General features: G+C 36.7%; 2 protein-coding genes across 3 annotated transcripts; both read right to left on the bottom strand.

The window, feature by feature from the left end:
• Nucleotides 1-1099: 1099 nt before the first annotated feature.
• On the bottom strand, nucleotides 1100-7101 carry LOC132849985 (dynein regulatory complex protein 1-like). Its single transcript, XM_060876042.1, has 16 exons — nucleotides 6923-7101; nucleotides 6205-6274; nucleotides 5995-6107; nucleotides 5497-5680; nucleotides 5278-5415; nucleotides 4735-4821; nucleotides 4382-4504; nucleotides 3808-3947; nucleotides 3548-3682; nucleotides 3108-3438; nucleotides 2481-2570; nucleotides 2303-2383; nucleotides 2086-2180; nucleotides 1672-1821; nucleotides 1362-1462; nucleotides 1100-1235 (listed from the first exon to the last, which is right to left on the bottom strand). The coding sequence occupies exons 1-16, from the start codon at nucleotides 7024-7026 to the stop codon at nucleotides 1195-1197; spliced, it is 1983 nt and encodes a 660-aa protein (XP_060732025.1). The 5' UTR covers nucleotides 7027-7101; the 3' UTR covers nucleotides 1100-1194.
• A 1996-nt stretch (nucleotides 7102-9097) lies between these two features.
• Nucleotides 9098-23913, bottom strand: LOC132849984 (dynein regulatory complex protein 1-like). Of its 2 annotated transcripts, XM_060876040.1 has the most exons (17): nucleotides 23823-23903; nucleotides 23628-23739; nucleotides 22275-22362; nucleotides 22088-22200; nucleotides 18104-18287; nucleotides 17890-18027; nucleotides 17367-17453; nucleotides 17054-17176; nucleotides 15312-15451; nucleotides 15051-15185; nucleotides 14565-14922; nucleotides 12894-12983; nucleotides 12676-12756; nucleotides 12445-12551; nucleotides 11155-11304; nucleotides 10890-10992; nucleotides 9098-10807 (listed from the first exon to the last, which is right to left on the bottom strand). In XM_060876040.1, exons 1-17 carry the CDS (start codon nucleotides 23851-23853, stop codon nucleotides 10763-10765), a joined length of 2085 nt encoding a protein of 694 aa, XP_060732023.1. In that variant the 5' UTR covers nucleotides 23854-23903; the 3' UTR covers nucleotides 9098-10762. The 2 variants fall into 2 exon arrangements, with proteins under 2 accessions (XP_060732023.1, XP_060732024.1); XM_060876041.1 differs by having other exon boundaries at nucleotides 23628-23913.
• Nucleotides 23914-25173: the final 1260 nt, after the last annotated feature.

Here is a 25173-nt window from a genome sequence, read left to right as displayed (position 1 = left end):
ATTGAAAACTGAATTCTTGATATCAAAAATCCATATCATGTGAATGTATAAAAGCTAAAATGGCTTGCCATACCGTATCACTGTGTTTTATATTATGCATGACAGCAATACTTGATCCCTGATGGTTATTATTTACTGAGGGATGTGCATTCATATTGACCTGGCATTATGCCCACTCCAATGTAAATCCATTGGTTTCCATATTGCATTAACATTGTTGTAACCTTGATTGAGAGACTATAAACACTGTCATTTAGGAGTGCTATGACGCTACTTTTTGTACTGGTCCCAACACAGATGTTGCTGCTGGAAACGCGCGGCGCGGTTATCGAGCTGCCGTTTATAAACACCGTTGCCCTTTTGCGTTTATTCACGTGAATGTTCATGCTTCATATTGTCATCTACACAGTAAAATTAACACGCACTATAAAATGAGGCAGGGGGAGGCGGGGCCTTGCGTGATTTGCGGGGCCCTACGCAGCTTGCACAGTGAGCGTATAGGGCCGATCGGCTCTGATTACATCATGCATAAAATTTTGGTGTCCACTTTTGCCATTTAATAATACCATAACTTTTGGCTTACTATGTAGTCATATAATATATAATATAAAACTTATCTTGTTTTAAATTCTCACTGAGGGCTAAACCCCATAAAGAAGAAATCCTAGAACCGCCCCTGCTCTTACTGTATGCCTACCGAAAATCACTGAAATTTTACTTTTTACTTTTACTTCAAATACTTAAGTACATTAAATATCAGAAAATTACTTTAGATACTTAAATACAGTATATATCAGATACTTTAAGACTTTTACCAAAGTCTTTTTCTAGCACGATACTTGTACTTTTACTCAGGTATTGCTTTCTAGTACTTTATACAACACTCCCCACAGAGCAGAGGGAGAACATACAAACTCACACAGGATTTCAAGAGGTGGTAACAACCAAGTGGCTGGATGATAGAAATAAAAAAATTAGAAGAGAAAGAAGTCAGACATGCAGCAATAACAATGGAAGAGGATGCGTTTTTAGTTTAGATTTGTAGGATACAGAGGAGGACATTATACAGATTCTGGGGGAAATAATGTTTTGAGAGCCATGACACTAAAAGACCTGCACACCAGGAACACTATATTTAAGAACTACAGCAAGGAAAGATTCAGATGAGCTCATAAAATTAATTAATTTATTTATTTATTTATTTGCATGGGTGGAACCATCAGATTTGCATTCACCTATAAAAAGACACAATGTGAGATGATTTAATATTTGAAGAGAACAAATCATGAAATCTATCTTACACATGCATGCACACACACACACACACACACACACACAAACACACACACACACATACTCACTGGAGTTCTGGTATTCATGCAGGAGCATGCTGAGCTCTGAGTTTTGTTGTTTGATCTGCTGGGTTTCGGTCAGAAGCTCAGATCTTTTAGTCAGCTCAGTACTGAGAAAAAAATAACATTATACACATGTTTATTAAGTAAGCAAAAAAACTGTGATGATTGAAAAGTGATGATTGAGCAGTGATTCTTTATTTGGTGGAATTTCACTGTGGAACTGATTTGCAGGAGTAAGACAACATATGCAGTCATAAATTATTTTTGTGGCTATGCAAAGAAAGCCTTACTGCTAACACTTATTTCTCATACTCACTGGTACTTCTTGAGGCCTGCCTTCAACGCCCTCCAGACTTTGAGTTTGGACTCAGGGATGATGTTAGCTATGTTCTCCCAATATGCTTTGACCTCAGAGTCAGTCATCCTCTCCAGCATTAGAGCACTTCCCTTGACTCGAGGTATTTCTCTATTATAAAAGTAATTAAAGGAATAATCAAGTTTTTTTCAACTTATCATTCCAAGCTAAGTATTTCAACATTTTCCCCTTTGATTAACATAATAAAAAGAAATAAAGTGAATAAAATACAAAATAAAAAAGAAACCCACAGACACACTGTGGGGGTGGGGGCAAGGGCAAGGGGATGGGGAATCCATATTAACAGTTTTGTTAAACACTCCATGCAGAGTGTAACTGTGTTTAGACTTCCATTCTACACACACACATACACACCTGGCCTTAGAGTACTGGGAAGTAAAGGCTTGGAGAGCTCTCAGTAGGTCATTTGGGTGGATAAGACTGGACTCATCCTCTGCCTGGTTGTCCTCCTAGGACAAAGCCAAACAGTCAACATTAGATATAATTAGATGGAAATCTAATGGGTGGCATGATAAATAAAGAGAACTACATGTTAAAACCAAATGAACCACAAAGATCATCCTAACTCTACCTTCTCAGTTTGGTGCAGTTTATATCTCAAAATGAACTTGGTCATTTTGTTTATATCCTCTTCGTTCTCAATCCCCAAGGCCTGTAAGCAATCACACAAGATAAACATACAAAAGACCATTAGGCATGCAGTTTCTGATTATAATGCATTTGTTATAATAGATAACAAATTTACTTACAGACAAGATGGTCTCTAGCTTCAAAACATTCAGTTCGCTCTTCTCCATTTTTGAGAGTAGCTCATCAAAATTACTCTGTATTATAAAGCCCTACAACATAAACATCAGAATGTTGAAACATCATTTAAAAAATTACACATTTTTACATATAGTGGCTATTAGAAACGTAGATGCCTTACACAAAGGTTGTGATATAACCACAGTTTAATAACCATATGTATGTGTGTGGTGTAATACAATAATAATAATAATAATAATAATAATAATAACTAACAATAACAATAATAATAACAATAATAATAATAACAATAATAATAACAATAACAATAATAATAATAATAATCAGATTATATATAATACATAATACTATAACACTATCTGTGTCTACAAGACAATTTAGAGTAGTCAATTTACCTATTGTTAAGGAAACTAAACAATAAAACACAACAGAACATGTAAAACTACACACAGACAGGGTTTACTGTCTGTTTACAATACATGACAAATGATCTCCGTAGCAATTTTTTCATACTGGAGATTGAGTGTAGCTCTCTAAAGTTGTGGCTATGCAGAAATGCCCATTTTTAATGCAGTGAAGTTTTCACAGGCCAAAAAAGCAGTACCAACCATCTCATCACACAGAAAATCCAGCACCCTCTTTACTGTTTTATGATCCATCCAGGTCATGTTGATCTCCCTACTGTCAGACTCAGTTTCTCGCTCTGTCTCATACCGATACTCATCCTTCTCTCCCAGAACGTGCTGAGCTGAACGCTGGGACTGTTTGTGGCTGGAATGGTCCAAGAAGGGCAGTGTTGGGGGACTCCAGGTCAGGCCCAGCACCTGTTCCTGAATAACTTTATCCAAGTCCACAGCCTTGCAGACTAACTCTTTGGCCTCATCCTCATTCATTAGCCAAATGTCCTTGTAACGCTTGGCATTAACTGCCTCAAAATGCCTTTACATTTACAAGAACAAAATGATCAGTATAATTAAAAATAAGGCTAGAAATACATCTGGAGTTACTGGTTATTCTGTGTGTTATGTGTTTTGGTGTTAGTGTCCACCTTTTCTTCTTGTCAGTATCTTTGTACTGCTGCACGAGGCGGTTACACTTATTAGTAACTGACTGGATCACTTCACGGGACTGCTTTTCCTGAACAGCACATGCTTTCTTCAGGTTGTTGCGTATGTCCTGCAGTCTGTAACAAAGTGACCCAATTGTAAATATACAGCGGTGCCTTCCAATTGGCTGCATACGTATTTGTAGGAGCTTTTTTGTATTTTTGTTGGTTAGACTTTAGGAAATAAGAGATTTTAATTGTACCTGGTGATCTTCCTCATCTGCTCAGCGTTACTAATGGCATACTCTTCCTCATGTCTCTTGAGCATTTCTGCGTTGTACTTCTGCTTTTCCTGATTAACCTGGTAGGAAGCCTTCGTTTCCTGCAGGTCTTGCTCTAGACACTATTTTTGAAAACAAACACACACAGAAGGACACTGATGACTGAGAATCCTGCTTGATATTATACTGTTTATCTTACTGTAAAGAGGCTCACATATTCTTGTTTTTATGTGAAAACTTTTTCAAATTGCATGGAAAGGTACTCATATGCATGGAGCAAAGATGCATCGTTTGAAACTGTTGTAAAATGCTTGATATCAACTCATAGTTGCAGCTGACAATATTTAAAACTACTCTGTATAGGATGTTCAATATAAGAAAATCTCCCTTTGAAGCAGAAGAACAATTCATAAATTCCACTTACAGCTACATACAATACAATATAGTATGAATAAAATGACTAAACAGTACAGTTTAATCTGTTAGTGGCAGGAGGCAAATAATTCACATTCATGAGATTATTTTTGATCACTAATGGCAGTGAAATATAATGTACCTGTACATCAGTCTCTAGTTTGATTCTGAGCTTGTTGTACTCCTCTGCACTTTCCATTCTCAGACGATCCAGCAGGGTCTCGTGTTCCTCCAACATCTTCATTCTCTGCTTCAAGAACTCCAGCTGCTCACAAACAAACACAGGGCAATGATTTGCAGTGATGTACAACACGCACACACAGACACACAGACACACAGACACACACACACACAGACACACACAACCCCAGAACAGTGTAGTAGTACAAAATATAAACACAATGCAATGATTTATTGCATAACAAACACAGGGCAATGATGTACAAATTTAGTGAATGTAAAAGAACTAAAAATGTAAAATATGTAAAATTCTACCTCTTTGTTGCTTCGTTCCTTTCTCTGCAGCTCCAATGTCTTCATGCTGTCTGTAAGTAAACCCTTCCACTCATCACTAAAGGAGCTCTGTAACCCAAAACAGAAAACAAAATGAGCACAAAAACGCATTTGCTTGATGTTGCATGGATATTGCGACAAAATCTCCTAGAAAATTATTAATATTAATAGCAAATAACTTCTGAATGGTAGAATCTTGTGCACATTTCAAAAACTCAAAGCTGTAATTACTGACAATGGTGCTTTCACATAAGAACTACGTGTACAACAAGAATGGGAATACATATATAATGAGAGACTTCCGTTTTTCACTTTTTACAATAAATGTATGGTTTTTTTTTTAAAATCCTGTTTATGCTTTGTCGCTATGGGCTATTGTTTGTACCCCGATGTCCAATGAGTAAATAGAATTTCATTCTAGGACACCATAAATTCGAATATAAACCATCGTAAATAGCAGCACATATAAGACTGTATATAATAAATATATCTAAACAATGTAAAAGCAAAGCATCTGCACTGTACCTCAATTATGTCCAGCTCTTTCCTATAGTCTTTCTTCAGACTTGATATCTGTTCCTGCATCCTTTCAATTAGGAGATCTACTTCTTCTGCATCCCTTTTACGGTCTTTCACAAAACGATCATCTCTTCCTTTCAGCTCCTGCAAAAAAAAGTAAACTTCTGTTGAGTGTGTGTATGTATTAGTGTGTGTATTTGTATGTGTGTGTCTGTGTATGCACACCTGCTGTAATTCCTTGATGAGTTTGTTCTTGTCTTCAACGATTTGCCAACAGAGCTGTTGCTGCTTTCTTATTTCATCTCTCAGCTTCTCAGGTATCACATTTGTCTTGGCCTTAGTCCACTTGTTCATGATCTTACTGAACTTCTCTGTGCTGGACTTGGCATCATTTTCCAGCTTTTCCAATCTGTCCAAGAACATTGCATATTTGGGAAAAATCGGGAATTAAGAAAAAAATGCAAAAGCTTTCCCAATTTGTGTCCAAAGTAAAAAAATATGTTAAAAGACAAGAAACAACATAACTCAAGCTCAGAATCAAATCTGAGATAATAAAAGTATGAGGAAACAATCTGCATCACTGTGCAGGTTTTCTGACTATTAGCTATCTATATAGAAATCGAGTCATTGTGTTTTCCATGTTGTGTTGCTAATATCACTCTATGCTGTTTACCTGTGTGTGTGTGTGTGTGTGTGTGTGTGTGTGTGTGTGTGTATTTTCACCTTAGTCTGTTTGCCTTCCTTAGTTTTTCTCTCCTCGTTATTTCCCTTTCATCGGCTGCCATCAAAATGTTGGTAACTAGCTCTGTGCCATCTGCTTTTAATTTAGTCATGTTCTGCAACAAGGACAGGTGACCAGTATGAATCCAGTACAAAGAATACAGCTAGGAAAACAGGTCTGTAATTAACATAGCCATATAAAACTCCTCTTACTCTTTCACTTTCTTCCACCTGTCTCTGACTTGGCCGAGCTTCCTCGTGGATGTCGTCTCCAACCACATGTCTTCATTCATTCATTAAAGAAAAATATACAACAGATATTAGTCAAAATATGAATGCTAGCTAAAATCTAAAAGCAAACTGAGCAAATGGGGTCCCCGAAGCAGTTACATTACAGATTTTGTTTTTTTTTTACAGTGCTGTGAATACCAACACAACTTTATCAAGTTACTGAGACCTTATCATGACCAAAACATAGCTATGAGGACCCCAGGTTTCGGGAGTGTAACATAACAAGCCTACTAACCCCCAGTCAAACCCACTGCTAATCACGACGACCATAAAGTAAATGTACTTATAATACAGCTCAGGTTTGATCTTTATTATGGCCCTGGTTCTTATAATTATTATGTTATAAAACAAATTAATTAAATCCAAAAAGAAATAACTAAGAAAAAACTTGCCTTGTAAAATATTAACTTGGAAATAATTCATTTGGAAAGTTGAAATGAAAAGCTCTAATTAATAAGCAGAATATTACTGCAAATTTTGAAATAATTTATCTAATACTGGGATAGTTTATAAAAAAAAACTGTGGGACTCTGGGATTTTTTTTCCCTTTACAGCCGAAGGGGGTCGCTGTTGGAAAACATTTGAAAATCACAAGCAGCTTTCTCCTTGACAAACAGGGATGTGAGAGATGTGAACTTACCTCTTGGTCTGGACTCTTGCAGCAATACGCTTTCGACGAGCCTCTATTCTGGCCTCAGCAGTTTCTCCAGCCTCAACTGATTGTTCATCCTCAACTTTATCCATGCTTAAAGATTTGCTAGGTAAATTGTCCAGCCACAACGTTGTATTTTCTAGCTAAATTTTCTAGGTAAATTTCAGTTAGCTACGCAAGATGCAGCAGGATTCTAGAATCAGAATCAGAATGTGCAACAAAATACACGGACTTTTATTTGTGTGTGTAGGGCTCTCAAGTTTTGAAGCCCCCCCCATAAATAAATAAATAAATAAATAAACAAACAAATAAATAAATAATTTTTTTTTAAAATGGCTCGTTGTTGTGTTTGGTAAGGACAATGTCCAAAGACAAGCTGCTTCGTGTTGAGGTTTTGTTCAAACCGACCATCGAAAATACCCTAATGAATGAATTTTTTTCATTGGTTGTTGCGTTAAATCTTACCCAGATAGTGCTATTTTCTTATTGGCTATTGTGTAGCCTCTTTTTTAATTGGCTGATAAGTGTCAAGCTCGACTAAGAAGTCCAGGGGAGACACTCGATTCCTGCCCGGTTCCATAGAGACAGCAGTGCGGACTGATACATTTTGCGCGCTGCGGCATATTAAATATATGATAAATAGTCAAAAAGTTTTTCTGCGTGAGAAATACGTAAAAAAATGTAATAAATATATAAAAATGTAAAAAAAAAAAAAAAAAAGTAATATATATACCTCACCGCACATCAGTTAGTAGCAGATTAGTATTTCAACTAACAAACATTTGTCGAATAAATACTGTACTGTGTTTATTGCTAATTGTGTTTACCTTCCTGTAAGATTGTGTCTGAGATGGTTTTCCACATAGAAGGTAGTTTAATAATGCATTGCTTGGGCGAAGAACATTTTGGACCATATAGGGAACATATATGTATAACTACAGATGGGGGTTAAATCACAAAGTATTCTGTTTTTTTTTTTTTCAGTAATGTCAGTTTATGTTCTTTATTAAAAATGACCAAAAATGTTAAACGTGGTAATACATAAAAATAAGGATGCAAAAATGTTGCACTATTTTTTTTTTTTAGTAAAATCAACTTTTCAATTAAAAAAAAATTCAAAAAAATCAATTTTTCACTATGTAGAAGGTCCCAACAGAATCACCCATTTTAGGTCTGGAAGCAATTTGCTAGTCAGCTGATGACCAGAAACAGATCTGTTAGATTTAAAGTGTTTGAAGTACAGTAATACCTCGAACATTCGCAAGGTTAGGTTCCAGAACCCGTCGCGGTTCAGGAGGAATCGTGAAGGGTACGAGTCAATAAAAATGCTTATTTCTAGAGTTTAACCCCCTAAATATGAACCAAATCAGGCTCCCAAAGCACTTTAATTTCATTTAAAAGTTAGCTTAATAGATTACCCTTAAAAATGGTTGCCGTAAAAATAAGAGTACAGTATCACCTAATGGCTATTTGCCACTAATGGCTATTTGTATACTAATGTTACCCAGAATACTAATTCATTGGCCAAGTAAACCAAGTAACAAAACCAAGTAACAAATGGGACTGTAAACAGATCTGTGAAAAAAAATCGCAAATGCAAATTAGTTAGATTCAATGAAAATTCTGACAATTTGTGAAACGCGAATGCACAAGATATTACTGTACTCAGTATCAGTTTTACACGCAACACCTGACAAATGTTTGTCACTCATGTTATATTATGCTGTGCTTATTCAGTGTATCTTTATACTTAACAGATTTACAGTGCACAATCATAACTTTTGTCATCTGATAATTGTAATGAGTGTTTAGTACCAAATGCTAACATGTCTTTGAAAGGAACAGTGACCAAACACTATATGATATCCACTTGTATAATATGTATTAATTTGCATAATAAAATAATGTGATATGAAGTCAGATAAGACCTTATTAAAATATGCAATGGTTAACAAAATTGCTATGCTATAATCTTTTGGGAAACTGAAAACAACACAATTCAATTATACAACTGGGCAGAGAGTTTTAGTATAACACTAACAAATGGAATAGATAACAAGATGAACAGTCTTATACAGTATGAGCAGGAACAATGAAAGGAATAAGTGAGCAAATAGTTTATTAAAGTAGGAACAATTAAAGGAGAAAAAAATAACACTGAGGTACATAATTGGGGTACAATGGGAAGAACTGATTGTGAAGATGAAATCATCCAGCTACTTCTGTGTTTGAGTGTTTCTGCAAGAGGCAGCAACAAAACATCTCGAGATAAATTGAAGATGTTTTGTTTCTGCAAGAGGCAGCAACAAAACATCTCGAGATAAATTGAAGCTCATTTGTTGACCGTTAGCTTTTATGTGTGGAAAAATCTAACGTACACGAGCTGATGTTTATTTATGTTTTCATTATACATGTCACACCGAAAACTCTTTCAGTAATTTTTATGTAATTGTCATTTCACTTGGCATCCATCTGAAATCACATACTGTGAGAGTACCTAGTAAATTCAATTCAGTTCCTACTGCTCACTTGTTTATCATGACCAGTATATGTGTGCCGTACGAATACAAATTCAGACTTGCTACATCCACAATGTTGGCATTGTCATGTTACCTACACTGTCACTTTAAGCATAAAACCCTTTTTTCTTCTAAATATCACAACTGTTTTTAATATTTGACACCTTGAATTAACAACCTACTTAGTTGGTGTTAAACAATAAGTTCAACCACAAGAAACACTGTTTAATTAACTATAGCTCAAGCTCTGTTGCCTTAAGGGATAGCACAGTGTCCATTGTTTCCATAATGCAAAATAATGGTGTCATAATGTGAAATAATTTAAACACTTTTTTGAGTCTCACTGAACCTCAACACCTTCACCCAAATGTCAAAAAGGGCCGTTTCTGGCAAAGAAAAGGAGTGTAAGGCACATTTGGCCCTAAAAGCCAGAACAAATAATCTGTACACCAACAATGCAACTGTTGTCACTGAGAACACAGAAAATGACATCAGGCCTTTTTGACAAACGTACAGTTCAACCAAATGTGGATCAACACAGAATTTTCTCTGAAAGTATATTAACTAAACACAGGACAGGACATATCATCAACTCAATAGTACCTTTTTATTGGAACTAAGGGGCCAAGCCCAACTCTTGAAAAATAACCCCACACTATAATCCCTCCTCCACCAAACTTTACACGTGGCCCATTGCAGTCAGGAAAGTTCTGTTCTCCTGGCAACCGCCAAACCCAGACTCACTCATCCGATTGCCAGATAGAGATGTGATTTGTCACTCCAGAAAACACGTCTCCAATGATCTAGAGTCCTGTGGCATCCAGTGCTTTACATCCGAAGTTTTGCATTGCACCTGGTGATGTAAGGCTTAGATGCAGCCTCTTGGCCATGGAAACCCATTCCATGAAGCTCTCTACACACTGTTCTTGAGCTTATCTAAAGGCCTTGTGAAGTTTGGAGGTCTGTAGCTATTGACTCTCAGAAAGTTGGCAATTTCTGAACACTGTGCACCTTAGCATGCACTGACCCCACTGATTTTACATGGCCTACCACTTCATGGCCGAGTTCCTGTTGTTTCACATTGCTTCCACTTTGTTATAATACCACTAACAGTTGACCGTGGAATATTTAGTAGTGAGGAAATTTCACAAATCCACTAATTGCACAGATTTCAACCCATTCTCGGTTTTGATGACAAAACAATAAAAACAAATAAGGCTAAACTAAATATTTATCTGGAAATAGAATACAGTACATATTAAATTGATTTTGTAATGTAAAATATCATTTGATTACATCTGCTCTGACATCATTGCCTCATCTGTATGGGTGGAATCATCAGCTCAGCATTGACCTATCAGAAGACACAATGCAAGATAATTTGATACTGGAGGAGAACAAACCATGAAAAGGCTTACACATGCATACACACACACCTTTGAGTTTTGGTATTTTTGCAGGAGCATCCGGAGCTCTGAGTTTTGTTGTTTGAGTTGCTGGGTTTCAGTCAGAAGCTTGGATCTTTTAGTCAGCTCAGTACTGAGAAAGAAATAACATTGTATGCTTAGTTATTAAAAAAAGGTGGAATTTCACTGTGGAACTGATGAGAAGGAGTAAGAATGCACATATGTATAAAATATTATTTATTATGTGTGGTTATATAAAGAAAGCCTCCTTGTTAACACACATGCTCATACTCACTGGTACTTCTTGAGACCTGCTTCCAACGCCCTCCAGACTTTGAGTTTGGACTCAGGGATGATGTTAGCTATGTGCTCCCAGTATGCATTGGCATCACCGTCATTCATCCTCTCCAACATTAGAGCACTTCCCTTGTCTCGGGGTATTTCTCTATTATAAAAGTAATTAAAGAAACAATCAAGTTTTTTTCAACTTCTCATTGTCCACTGTAGCTAATGTGTGATTAGCACAGACAAGAATTCCATTGTTAGTATGTGTTCTCATGATATATATATATAATCATATTTCTCTATCACGACGTGTCTTCTGCATCTTCCTCTGTCACACCTACCACACCTGCATGTCTTCCCTCACCACATCCATAAACTTCCTCCTTGGCCTTCCTCTTCTCGTGCCCGGACAATCCATCCTCAGCATTCTTCTTCCAACATACCCCATGTCCCTTCTCTGTATGTGGCCAAACCATCTCAATCTCAACTCTCTCACCAATCCGTCATAACTGCACTGTCCCTCTAATATACTCATTTCCAATCCTGTCACTCCCAATGCAAATTGCAGCATCTTCATCTCTGCAACCTCCAGCTGTCTCCTGTCTTGTAGATTTTCCCTTTCACTCTTGCAGACACCTCTATCACAAATCTCTTCTGTACCCACTCCACCCTGCCTGTGCTCTTCTTCACTTCTCTACCACACCCGCAACTCCTCTATACTTCTCCAGTAACACTCCCAAAGCAAACAAAGCACCTGCAGTGCTCTTCCATGGCATAAAACCAAAAAACATCACAGATCATCACCTCTTGTCTCAGCTTAGCCTCTACTGTTCTTTCCCATACATTCATGACCCACATAAAGGTATAGAAAAGAGTTCTGTTGACTTTATTCCTTTACCAGTTATAGTGGCAACATAGAGTTCAGACTCTCAGCTACGACTCCATCCTAACACATCATTACATTATATCTGTCTCATTCTATGACCTTAAGACTATAACACTTGTAGTTTTGAATCTGCATTATATAGTTGAATGTCATCTTGTGTCTGGAATACACACCATCCACACACATATTAGACATAAACACGGTTTTGGGAGGTGGGAGTAAACTGGAGAACCCAGTGGAAATCCACACATAGTGACCATTTGAAACTCTGTACAGAGTGTAACCTAGCCTCAGGATCAAGTAGGAAACCAAGCAGTGGGAACACTATCAGCTGTCACCATGTCATCCTCTCCCTCTCGCTCTCACACACACACACACCCACACACACACACACCCACACACACCCACACACACCTGGCTTTACAGTACTGGGCAGTGAAGGCTCGGAGAGCTCTCAATAGGTCATTTGGATGGATAAGTCTGCACTCATTCTCTGCCTGGTCATTCACTGACATGTTCTCCTAGGAAAAAGCCCAACAATCAGCATTAGATATAATTAGCTGAAAATGTATTGGGTGACATGAGAAATAAACAATAAACTCCATGTTAAAACTAAATGAACCACAAAGTTCATCCTAACTCTACCTTCTCTGTGTGGGGAAGTTTATATCTCAAGATGAACTTGGTCATTTTGTTTATATCCTCTTCGTTCTTAATCCCCATGGCCTGCAAGCAGTCACACAAGATATTAATATACAATAATAGGTTTTCAAACAGTTTTAAGGGGACCATCAGGCATGCAGTTTCTGATTATAATAGAAGCATTTGATAGATTTGGAAGTTACAGAACAAAATCTACTCACAGAAAAGATGGAATCCAGCTTCAAAGCAGTCTGTTCACTCTTCTCCATGGTTGAGACTAGCTCGTGTAAATTACTCTCTATTAAAAAGCCCTAAAACATCAGAATTTTAAAAACATTATTAAACAAATGTTCACATTTTACACATAGTAGCACATTTGGCTGTTATAAACGTTCACCTCACATGCAGGTCGTGGTTTCACCACAGTATAATCACCGTATACACATTTTTGGGGCAATAATATAATAACAATACATTTACCTTCCAGCATTTGGCAGACACATTTTTCCAGATCGACTTACATTATCTCTTTTTTTATACAACTAAGTAACTGAGGGTTAAGGGCCTTGCACAGGGGCCCAACAATGGCAGCTTGGTGGACTTGGGATCGAATTCACAACCTTCTGCTGTGGCAGTTCTAGGATTTTTCTTTAACGGGGCCATTAAGGGGCCACATGTTACATTGAGGGGCCAAGTACAGGGTACATTCAAGCACACAAAATAATTTATACAGTACGATGCAAATACATTTCGGCACGATGCAAATACATTTCAAACGCTCGAGTGCCGCCAATTGTTTGGGGGCTGAATTGCATCTGTGATCGTTGTTAAAAATTCTCTGGTTGCTCTTCTCGTCAACGATTGATGGAACGGGGGCCAATCAAGGGCCAATCAGATTTCAGCAGGGGCCAGGGCCCCTGTGGCCCCGCCTCTAGAACCGCCCCAACCTTCTGATTGGTAGCCCAACACCTTAAACACTTAGCTACCACACACCCCGGAAACAATACAATTTCCAGTTTCTATATTCGTATTTTAACTCAACTTTGGATAATGAACCACTGGAAAATAAACAAAGGTAGAAATGCTAGTTCTTTCAGCATGGACTATAATTTCCTCAACCTCAGCTACTTCTTATGCTATTATCTAATGATTCACCCTAATGGTAGAATTCTAAATATAATTAAGAAATTTTATTTAAGAAATTAAATCCTGGTCCAGTTCCCTAAAAATATGCTACAAATTATTTTTATATGGTTGACTTAATTCTAAAGGACAAATAATTAGTCCACAGTTCATTTATCTTCTGTAACCAGGTCACAGTGTATCAGACGTCTACCCAGGAAACACTTTGCGTGAAGTGGGAATATATCCTGTGTGGGATTCCAGTCAGGGATGCCAGTCAGGGCACCATAAACACATACTCATTTACACCTTGGGGGAAATTTAGAGTAGTGAATTCGCCTACTTGTAAGGAAAGGTAACCTATGCAATCATGTGTAGAAGATGTTAAACTACACACAGACAGGGTTTGCTGTCTGCTTACAATAAATAATAAATCATCTCAGTGGATTTTATTTTTCCATTTCATTTGAATCAAATGGGATATGTTGCGCAATATTACTGCAGTTGATTTTTTCATTTCTTTCATTTTTTACACTGAGCACATCTTCTTGAAGTTGTGGTTAAGTTGAAACTTTAAGGCAGTGGAGTGTTCCTTCATATGTGTCAAACTGAACACTACAAAAAAGATTTGTAGTCTTAAAAAATTAAACTGGTATGAAACCTGTATGTAGATGTCAAGGGTAAATTTGTAAATGTCACATTCATTAGGCAATTACTGACTAACTACAGAAAACACTACTGATCCACAGACAAACATAGACAGTACCAACCATCTCATCACACAGAAGCTCCAGCACAATCTTTACTGTTTTACGATCCACCCAAGTCATCAGACTGCAAGACTCCTCCAATCTACTTTTCTCTTGCTCTGTTTCTCGCTCTGTCTTCTCTTGTGTCTCGTCCTCCTCTCCCAAAACTTGTGCGACAACTTGTTGAGCTGAACGCTGAGGCTGCTTGGGGATGGAATGGTCCATGAAGGGCAGTGTTGGAGGACTCCAGGACAGGCCCAGTATCTGTTCATGAATAACTCTATCCAAGTCCACAGCTCTGCTCACAAATCCTTTGGCCTCGTCTTCTTTCATCAGCCAAACCTCCTCGTAACGCTTGCCGTAAACTGCCGCAAAATGCCTTCACGTGAACAAGAACAAAGTGATGAATATTATCAATAATAAGCCTTTGGAGAACTAGAGATAAAATAGTAGTTAGTGGTTATTCTGTGTGTTCTGTATTGGGTGTGAATGGGTGTTAATGTCCACCTTTTCCTCTTGTGAAGATCTTTGTATTGCTGCATGAGGCGGTTATACTTATTAGTCACTGACTGTATCTCCTCACGGGATTGTTTTTCCTGAACAGCGCATTTTTTCTTCAGATTGTTGCGCATATCCTGCAATCTGTAACAAAGTGACCCAAATGTAAATATATAGCAGTACTTTCCAGCTTGCTGCATACTGTATATGTAGGAGTTTATTTCAGTTAGACTTTAGGAAATGGTTCAGGATAAGAGATTTCTATTGTACCTGGTGATCTTCCTTATCTGCTGAGCCTTACTAACAGCATACTCTTCCTCATATTTCTTCAGCATTTGTACGTTGTACTCGAGCTTCTCCTGATTAAGCTGGTAGGTAGCCTTCCTTTCCTGCAGGTCACGCTCTAGGCGCTATTTATAAAACACACACAAAGAAATATACCCATGTCATGATCCTGCTCGATGTTATAACGTTTTGTATCACTGTAAAGAGTTATACATTTCCTGTTTTTGTGTTTTATTTCTATTTGGAAGCAGAGCTTTTGTAAAATGGCAACTAAAATAATATTCTAAAACCCAATGTTTAATAAACAACACATAACGATGATAGTATTTTTTGGACAGAACAATTGCTGTAGTTTCACTGGTTTAAAACCTGCCACATTAATACAATTAATACAAAATTATATTGGGTTGTGGTCACAAATCTATAAACGGTGTCGCTTGTGAACCCTTTAAAAAAAAAGGAAGTCCTATATTTCTGCATAAATATAACCCAAAACTTTATCAGATTTTCAAACAAATCCTAAAAATAAACAAAGTGAACACAATCAAACAAATGAGCCAACAATATACTTATTTGATTTAATTAATGAGAAAAATGTTCCGACATTACATATCTGTGCAGTATGTGAACCTTTGATTTCAGTGAGCCCTTGTGCAGCAATAAATAAGTAAAGTTTCAGATAACTTTTGATCAGTCCTGGCTTGACCACATGATCTTTAGCAAACTTCATGGGCAGCAATGTTCTTTTTGGAGAGTAGTGGCTTTTTTCCTAGTAGCAACTCTGCCTTGCACAACAAGGTTGTTCAGTGTTTACTTGATGGGAGACTCATGAACATTAACATAAGCCAAAGTAAAAGAGGCCTTTAGTTGCTTAGAAATTACCCTGGGTTCCTTTCTGAACCAACAGACTATTATACGTCTTGCTTTTGTAGTGATCTTTGTTGGTTGACCACTTCTGGGAATGTACCAATAGTCTTAATTTTCCTCCATTTGTACAGAATTTATATGACTTTGAGTCAAAACTCTTAAGAGAGGACTGATGAGCAACAATAATTCTTTTTCTGAAGTCCTCAAAAATCTTCATTGTTTTTGCAATGTTCCCCTTCCACAAACACACGCCTTGAACATCAGACTTTGATATATCTCTGTTCTTTAAATAAAATAGGACACTCATGAAGAACTGATTGTCATCTCATTGACTGAAATCAGATGGACTCTGATTTGTCCTTTAAATTAAGTACTAAACCTAGAGGTTCACATACTTTTGAATCTTACAGATACATAATATTGGAGAATTTTCCTGAATAAAAAATTACCAAGTATAATAAGTTTGTCTGATCTGTTTGATTGGTTCACTTTTTCTGCTTTTATACAGAAATATAGAAATTTCTAAAGGGTTCACAAATTTCAGTGGCACTATATCAAGGATTTCATAACAGGATTTTATAACAACTATGAATGTGGCCAGTCTAATCTTTGGAGTCCCATTTACTTAAAAAAAGTATAACACATAATAAATTATTGTTAAATTAGATTTTACACAGTTTGCATCGTATTATAAATATGATTGCATCATCTGTTGAAGTCAGGTGATGTGCTAAAACATGTAAAACATTTCTGCCTAAGAAACAGTTAACAATACAGCTACATACAATATAGAAAGAATAAAATGACTACAAAATACTGTGAGAATGAGGATGATTTGTGATCAGTGTAATGCAGTGTACCTGAACATCAGTCTCTAGTTTAATTCTGAGCTTGTTGTACTCCTCTGCGCTCTCCATTCTCAGACGATGCAGCACGGACTCGTGCTCCTCCAACATCTTCATTCTCTGCAGCAAGAACTCCAGCTGCTCACAAACAAACACAGGGCAATGATTTGCAGTGATGTACAACACACACATGCAAACATAAGATAGAGATGTACAACATACACACCAGAACAGAGTAGTAGTACAACATACAAACATAACAGAGCAATGATGTACAAATTTGGTGAATGTAAAAAAAAATTGAGCACGTAAAATAAGTGCATTCTACCTCTTTGTTGCTTCGTTCATTTCTCTGATGCTCCCATTTGTTCTTGCTGTCTGTAAGTAAACCCTTCCACTCATCACCGAAGGAGCTCTGTAACCCAAACAGGAAACATAACGAGCACAAAAATGCAATTGCTTGATGTTGCATGGATGTTGTCATAGAATCTTCTAGAAAATTATTAATACTAATAGTATTAATATACTACTAATAATTCATTATTTCTAATAATTACTATTAATAATATTAATAGTAAATAATTTCTGGATGGTAGACGTAGTCAAAATCCAGGTTTGTAATACATATGTATTTCAGTTTTTCATTTACAATAAAAAAAATAAATAAATAAATAATAAAAAAACTAAAGGGGTCTGAATAATTTTTGTACCTTCTGGAGTGTATAACAAGCATCTATAATCCTGACAATGCAATTTTGCAACGGATTATAATCCATTCTAAATAGCAGCATACAAGAATGAATATAATAAATATACCTAAACAATATAAAAACAAAGCATAGGTACTACACCTCTATTAAATCCAGCTCTTTCCTATAGTCTTTCTTCAGACTTGATATCTGTTCCTGCATCCTTTCAATCAGGAGATCTACTTCTTCTGCATCCCTTTTACGGTCTTTCACAAAACGATCATCTCTTCCTTTCAGCTCCTGCAAACAAAAGTTCTGTTGAGTGTGTGTATGTATTAATGTGTGTATTTGTATGTGTGTGTCTGTGTATGCAGACCTGCTGTAATTCCTTGATGAGTTTGTTCTTGTCTTCAACGATTTGACAACAGAGCTGTTGCTGCTTTCTTAGATCGTCTCTCAGCTCCTGGTGGATCACCTTTGTCTTGGCCTCAGTCCATTTGTTCATGATCTTACTGAACTTCTCTGTGCTGGACTTGGCCTCATTTTCCAGCTTTTCCAATCTGTCCAAGAATATTGCATATTTGAGAAGAATGAGGAAATAGGAAAGAGATGAGGCAAAGGCTGAACAAATGTGTGCCCAATATACTACAACCTAGCCTACATATACTATAGCTACCAAAAGCACCAAAAAGCATCCAAAAGCACCTATTTAAACAACAACAGATGTCTTCCCAATAAAAAATTAGCTGATGCCAAAATCTATGAAAGTCAAGAAGCAGTATGCAGAGGTGAATTAGCAAAGGGTTTACAGAAATAGGTGCTGTAAGTTTCTTTTTTGTGGTGTTTTTAATTCAACACCATGTGTATTTTTACCTGTGTATGTATTTGAAATGTTTTGGACAATTAATATTGTGAAGGCTTTGGACTTTAGCAGCTGTGTTCAAAAGAAACTGGAATTGAACAGTATACAAATGCTTTCAATATCAGAATACAAAAACCTCACCACAACATAACATTACTGAGTAGTCAGATCTGATTAATAAAAACTCTTCAAAAGATTGAAAGTTTTTATTAATGCACATATTTCTATACTAAATAGCTCGTTCAGAAATGCTGCATGCATAGCCTAAAATGAATAATAAATAGAAAAAAATGGGTTGATGTTTATTTTAAAAAAATTAATATGATGAAGTGGTCTGTAAGGAAACATTAATTTTAATTTTCTGCAATATTTATAACAGCCAGCAAGGTTTGTACAACAGGACAGAAGACTTTCTGGTTATTTGATAACATGACAAAATGAGTTTATTTCATTCAAAATATTAAAATATCGTAAGTTAATATCATTCCAAAATATTAAACATAACTAAAACAGGTTAAAAGCATGATAGGTTGTTAACCAATAAATTCAAAAATAAGGTAACGAGAGATGCTGCAGCGATGCATATGCAATCACAAGTCACAAGCACTTTACAATCTCAAAATTCAATAAGGTTTTCACTGTAACCCAAAAACATGTTGCAAAACAAATTACCCATGAAATGTTGCATGTCTGACAGAACATATAATTACATCCAGAGCCGATCCTGACCTCCCTGGGGCCCTAAGCAAAATTCTGCTAAGGGGCCCTCCTACCTGACCCGTGAGCCATGTAAACCATATGCCACACATTCACACTTGACACCCCACTGCTCCCACTACAAACCTCCCTCCTTTTAAAAAAAGTTTACTCCATCTCTCGGTCAAAGAGTAAAACAATACACAATTAAATGACGTATAAACAAATCTTTATTGAATGGAATATTTTAAATAGAATTTTGAGTTGAATATTAGCAATTGAATTTAAATGTAATTCCTGATGTCAAAAATATGGTAACTACTAGAAATCACACTCTTAATATTTACATTTTAAGTATTGAAAACTGAATTCTTGATATCAAAAATACATATCATATGAATGTATAAAAGCTAAAATGGCTTGCCATACCGTATCATTGCGTATTATAGTATGCATGAGAGCAATACTTGATCCCTGATGGTTATTATTTACTGAGGGATGTGCATTCATATTGACCTGGCATTATGCCCATTCCAATGTAAATCCATTGGTTTCCATATTGCATTAACGTTGTTGTAACCTTGATTGAGTGACTATAAACATTGTCATTTAGGAGTGCTATGACGCTACTTTTTGTACTGGTCCCCACACAGATGTTGCTGCTGGAAAGCGCGCGTGTCATTTCGTGCACTGGCAGCACTGCACAGCTAATTTAACTAGTCAGATAGAGACTAGAGACAGAATCACATCACTTAACTTTACAGTTATTTGCTCTTGCTGACATCAAACTTGAAGAGAACACAAGTTTACCTGATTGCTGTTCTCGCATTTCACTCTCATTTTGTATTTTTTTTCTTTTCATGGCCAGATAGCTCCGCTTCATATTGTCATCTACAGAGTAAACATTAACACGCACTGTAAAATGAGGCAGGGGAGGCGGGGCCTTGCGTAATTTGCGGGGCCCTACGCAACTTGCGTAGTGAGCGTATAGGGCCGATCGGCTCTGATTACACCACCTTAAATGTGGTGAGAGATTTAAACTCTGTCCAAGCGCTGTGTTCACGCATGCACCGTGCAGACCATGAGCTCCTGCCCAACTCAGTCACAAGGTGGTGCCAGCATGCTGCAAATAAGCCACTGGCGAGAACGCACACAGTCCCGTTGAATATTGAGAACAATACAGTTCAGGTACAGACTGCAGTTTGCCTCCTGCCCCAGCAATTCAATGGAATAATTTAGTCTTGGGTGCGGTTACATTTAAAACATGTCCTCCAGGAGGAACATTCCTCCCTTTTGGGAGGGCAATAAGACTGGTTCCGAAAAAATGATTTACTGGTCCTGAAGACTGGACACTAACACTCCGGCCAATATCACACCTAAGGGCATTGAACAAATACCTAAGTTCAGAATGCTCACTCATTTCACACTCCTGAAATTGTTGCGTCCAGCTGATTGGTTCATGTCTATTTACATAAAATTATATCCACCCTACAGAAAATACCTGAGGTTTGCATCATGGTTAAAATTAACCACCGAAAAAAGTGTTTTAATTCCCACACAGTCGATAACGAAGCTTTCTGTTCCATTCCATAGTGAGACACCTCACTTAATGTTATCAGAGAAAAGGGATAACATTCTCTGATATTTAAACCCACCCACTGCAGTGGTGATGGGAGGTCCGTCTCCGTCTCCTCACAAAGAAATACCGGCTCTCAAGGCTCCCAAATGGTTCTTCATTTATTATCACTCGGCGCCTTCTATTTTAGCCTAATTGAACAGTTATGAATGGTTTGTGTGGTGGTAAGTACATTTTATTTAGTACTTTCTAAATGTTTTTACTTTCTAAAAGCCATGTTTTTATTCGTTACAAAAAATACACATTTACTATTATTTAACATTTTAATCAAACCTTTCAATGAATAACTGAACAGAGAACCACAGCAAACAAATTCTGAATATCACTGAAATGCAGGAGAAGCTTCTTTTTCGGTTTTTCTTCACTTTTTTCCAGCGCGCTTGCATTTAAATCCGGCTCCCCGACTCTGGCCTTTACCACTACACTCATACATACTTATTCTTATAATATTAGGATCCGAGTCTGTCCGCGCATGTGACTGGCTGCATGGTGTGCCCATCAAAATAAAGTTCCGCCCCTTTCTGCACGAAGTCTCATCAGAGCTGAGTGGGAGAGGCTGAATATTCGGCTCTTCCTCGATGGGAGTCGGCTCTTCCTTTTTCGCTACAAAGAATGGGATCATAGAGCCGGCTTTTTGTCAGCCATTTCTTTGTCAGAGGTCTCTTTTAGTTCTCTTTGTGTCTCTGGATTTATTGTTCTGTTTGACCTAGAATTCTGCTTAGACTATTTGTTGGCTCACACTGGTTTGGAACTGTATTGGTGTGTGAACTTCGTGAGGGTATTTATTGGGTCTGTATGCTAGAGGAACAACCTCACAATAACTTCCTTTGTGTCAGGTCACATCACACCACTGCTTCTTTTTCCAGCAATGACAGCATGCCCAATCATAAATTATTCTTTACTTAATATATTGAATAAAACATTGACATCAAAATGACACTTCTGTTCTTGATTATCTAAATTATCTTTTTTTCTTGTTTGTTTAATGCTACAGAAGGTTCATATATTCATGAAGTTGTATATACTCAGACACTTAATTTCTAAGTTGCAATTTAAGTCACATAAATATAATCTAGCTTTAATTAAGTGCCCTGAGTGGTGGGAATGAAAAACCCTTTGAACTGAAATATGTAGAAACATGGATCACTCTGTGTGTGTATTTGCACCTTAGTCTGTTTGCCTCCCTTAGTTCTTCTCTCCTCTTTAATTCCTTGGAATCAGCCACCACCAGAATGTTGGTCACTCGCTCTGTGCCATCTGCTTTTAATTTAGCCATGTGCTGCAACAAGGACAGTTTACAAATATAAATCAGTACATTGGATGCAGTAAACATAGCTATATCAAACTCCTTACTCTTTCACTTTCTTCCATCTGTCTTTGACTTGGTCGAGCTTCCTCTTTAATTTCTGCCTTCTTCTGGATGTCATCTCCAACCTCTTGTCTTCAGTTATTCATTAAAGAAAAATATACAGATGGCAATAATCAAAATAAGAACAGTAAGATAATATTAGTTAGAGCAATGGTTTTCTGTTTTTATTTTGTTACAGTGCTGTAAACACAAATGCAACATTATTAAGTTGCATTTATTATTGGGATATTATCATGACTATAAAATAAAAATAGCTATGAGGACACCAAGGTTCAGCAGTGTAATGTAGTCTACTCTAAGCATGATAAAGTGTGTAATCACTAATGTACTGATGGTTACAAATAAAAGTAACAGAGATTAGAAATTTGCAATTGACGTACATCAACAAATAAAGTGAAATGCATTAATTAGCTAGTGATGTACTAAATGATTCGCATTGTTTTTTACATTTAATGACCAGAAATATGTGGACACCTGACCATGACACTGATATGTGCAGGTTGGAACATCTTATTCCAAAACCCTGGGCACTAATATGGAGTTGGCCCTCTCCATTGCTGTTACATTATGCTCCACTAGATTTTGATGTGTTGGCCTGGGGTGTAGTCAACTTTCTAGTTCATCCCACAGTAGGGTTGAAGTGCATACCACTTAAGTTCTTCCAAACTAACCACAGAGGCATTGTCATGCTGGTACAGATTTGAACTAGTGAAAGAAAATCTTTATGCTACAGCATTCAAAAACATTGTAGACTATCATGTGACTGAATCTTTGTGCAAAGGGAAGGCCCACATATATAGAGATCATGGTCAGGTGTCCACATACTAGTGGCCACATAGAGGCCATCTGTCCATCATAGGAGGAAGGGGTGCCAACTCATCACAGTGCACAAATCACAGACTATGTAATTTAGTCATGCCAAGGATGCGTGTTTTTGGACTAGGGAGAGGAAACGAGAATACCTGAAGGAAATGCCTACTGCTAATCACTAAGGCCATAAAATGCATTTATTTTAATACATTTCAGGTTTGATTCTGATTATGGCCCTAGTTCTTATATTCATTATCCTATTAAATAAACACCCCCCCCTTACAAAAAATAAAAATAAAAAAGTTTTGTAAAATATTGTTAACTTATTTATTATCATAGTACAAAAATGAAAAGCTCCAATTAATAATCAGAATATTACGTCATACATTTAAATAATGAATCTTAAATTTATTAAGTTCATAACTGTGGGATTGTGTGTCTATTGTTATTTTTTCCCCTTTACAACCTGCTTTTAAACCCACTCAGTTGTATAAATCTCCCTGACAGACAGTGAGAAATAATCTTACCGTCTCTTGGCCTGGACTCGAGCAGCAATACGATTTCGACGAGCCTCAATTCTGGTATCAGGATTTTCGGCCTCAACAGACGGTCCAGTCTCATCTTTTCCCTCACTCAAAACTTCAGTTTGTAGCATTTTCTTTTAGTTGTACAATAAATTAAGAAATAGATTATTTTTAAACCGAAAATATAAGATCACCTACTTAATAAAGCCTGTAGGCTTTTTGTTGGCATGTGAGTCTCTGTAGCTTAGCAACCAGGATGCCGCGATTCATCGCCTCCCGTTGGTCATATTGTGTACTACATAAAACAAACAAAAATGTTTTTAAAATGTATATATTGTACATATTAAAGCGATACTTTATACCATACAAAATTGGCAAACTCATTTCAGATGCAGAAATGAGTTCCTCCAAGCTAAAGAAGCTACTCTTTCGTTTTGACTTTAGACACATGTGGTTTTAAGGGAATGCATGGGACTCATGCCTGTAGTTCTAATTCAAGTCAGACACAGCTGAGGACCCTAAGGGTAACTGTTCCTTTTTATTAGCGATATATCATGTTACTCTGTCACAAATCTTTCACAAGTTCTGTCTTTTGAGCAACCGGAATAGAGAGAGAGAGAGAGAGAGAGAGAGAGAGTGATGGGGCGAGGGAGAGAGAGAGAGGTCTTCTACGTCTGTCCTTGTGTCCTTTCCTACATTGTCAAGTAGTCATTTTGTGTTTTCAGCTCTCAATAAGTGTTTTCTGCAATCTACCTTATGAAGCTTTGAGAGCATCACTATATACAAACAAACCATGTTAAGAATGTGCTTTACATTTGTAAATGTAAACATGGGTACAATTACATGGGTAATACATTCACACGTGTGCTATTAAACATTTGTATATCTGGCAGAATTTATTTTTAGTTCTGACTTTTACCAAACATTTACACATAACTTGACTTAGCCCATAGTGTGTTATGTGTTATGAAATTGGCATAGAAGCCTATAAATGTGGGAAATAGTGTATATTTTGGTGGTTATACACCAGTATAATGAATAGAACTCACAGTAACTAGTGATTGCTTTAGCAAACAATTAGCTTCATTAAACACGGTTGCACGATGTGCTACTATAATATTATAATATTTATAATGAACTTGTATGGGGCTACTTTGATATATATATATATATATATATATATATATATATATATATATATATATATATATATATATATATATATATATATATATATATCCAAAACTTATATATCCAACATGTATATAAACTACATCTTTTCTTCTTTTTTCTTTTTATTTATTTATTATGGTTATTTGTTATTATTATTTATTGGAAGCAGAAATCTTCCTTTAAAACGACCTTCACGAGGCAGACGGATTTGCAGGTGGACACACGGTAATTTATTATTTATTATTATTTGCTTTAGGCACAGGCTTTAGTTACAGCTACTGTTATATGACAGCTAGGTGTGAGCTTTGTAAACATAACATCCTGGAACGTACCAAAGAGCAGGCAGAGGGCATCACAGATAAAAGGAGTCTGTGTG

Source organism: Tachysurus vachellii, chromosome 8, assembly GCF_030014155.1.
Source record: "Tachysurus vachellii isolate PV-2020 chromosome 8, HZAU_Pvac_v1, whole genome shotgun sequence".
NCBI classification, from domain to species: Eukaryota; Metazoa; Chordata; class Actinopteri; order Siluriformes; family Bagridae; genus Tachysurus; species Tachysurus vachellii.
This window is presented reverse-complemented; position numbering and strand designations above follow the sequence as displayed.

Coding starts and splice junctions, on each gene's coding strand:
- LOC132849985 (XM_060876042.1), bottom strand. CDS start 7,026: ATGGATAAAGTTGAGGATGAACAATCAGTTGAGGCTGGAGAAACTGCT. Junction 3,439..3,547: donor GATACTGACAAGAAGAAAAG/GTGGACACTAAC, acceptor GTAAATGTAAAG/GCATTTTGAGGCAGTTAATG. Junction 2,181..2,302: donor AACTGCACCAAACTGAGAAG/GTAGAGTTAGGA, acceptor GCTTTGTCCTAG/GAGGACAACCAGGCAGAGGA.
- LOC132849984 (XM_060876040.1), bottom strand. CDS start 23,853: ATGCCAACAAAAAGCCTACAGGCTTTATTAA. Junction 22,363..23,627: donor CGAGTCCAGGCCAAGAGACG/GTAAGATTATTT, acceptor GAATAACTGAAG/ACAAGAGGTTGGAGATGACA. Junction 12,757..12,893: donor AGCTGGATTCCATCTTTTCT/GTGAGTAGATTT, acceptor GACTGCTTGCAG/GCCATGGGGATTAAGAACGA.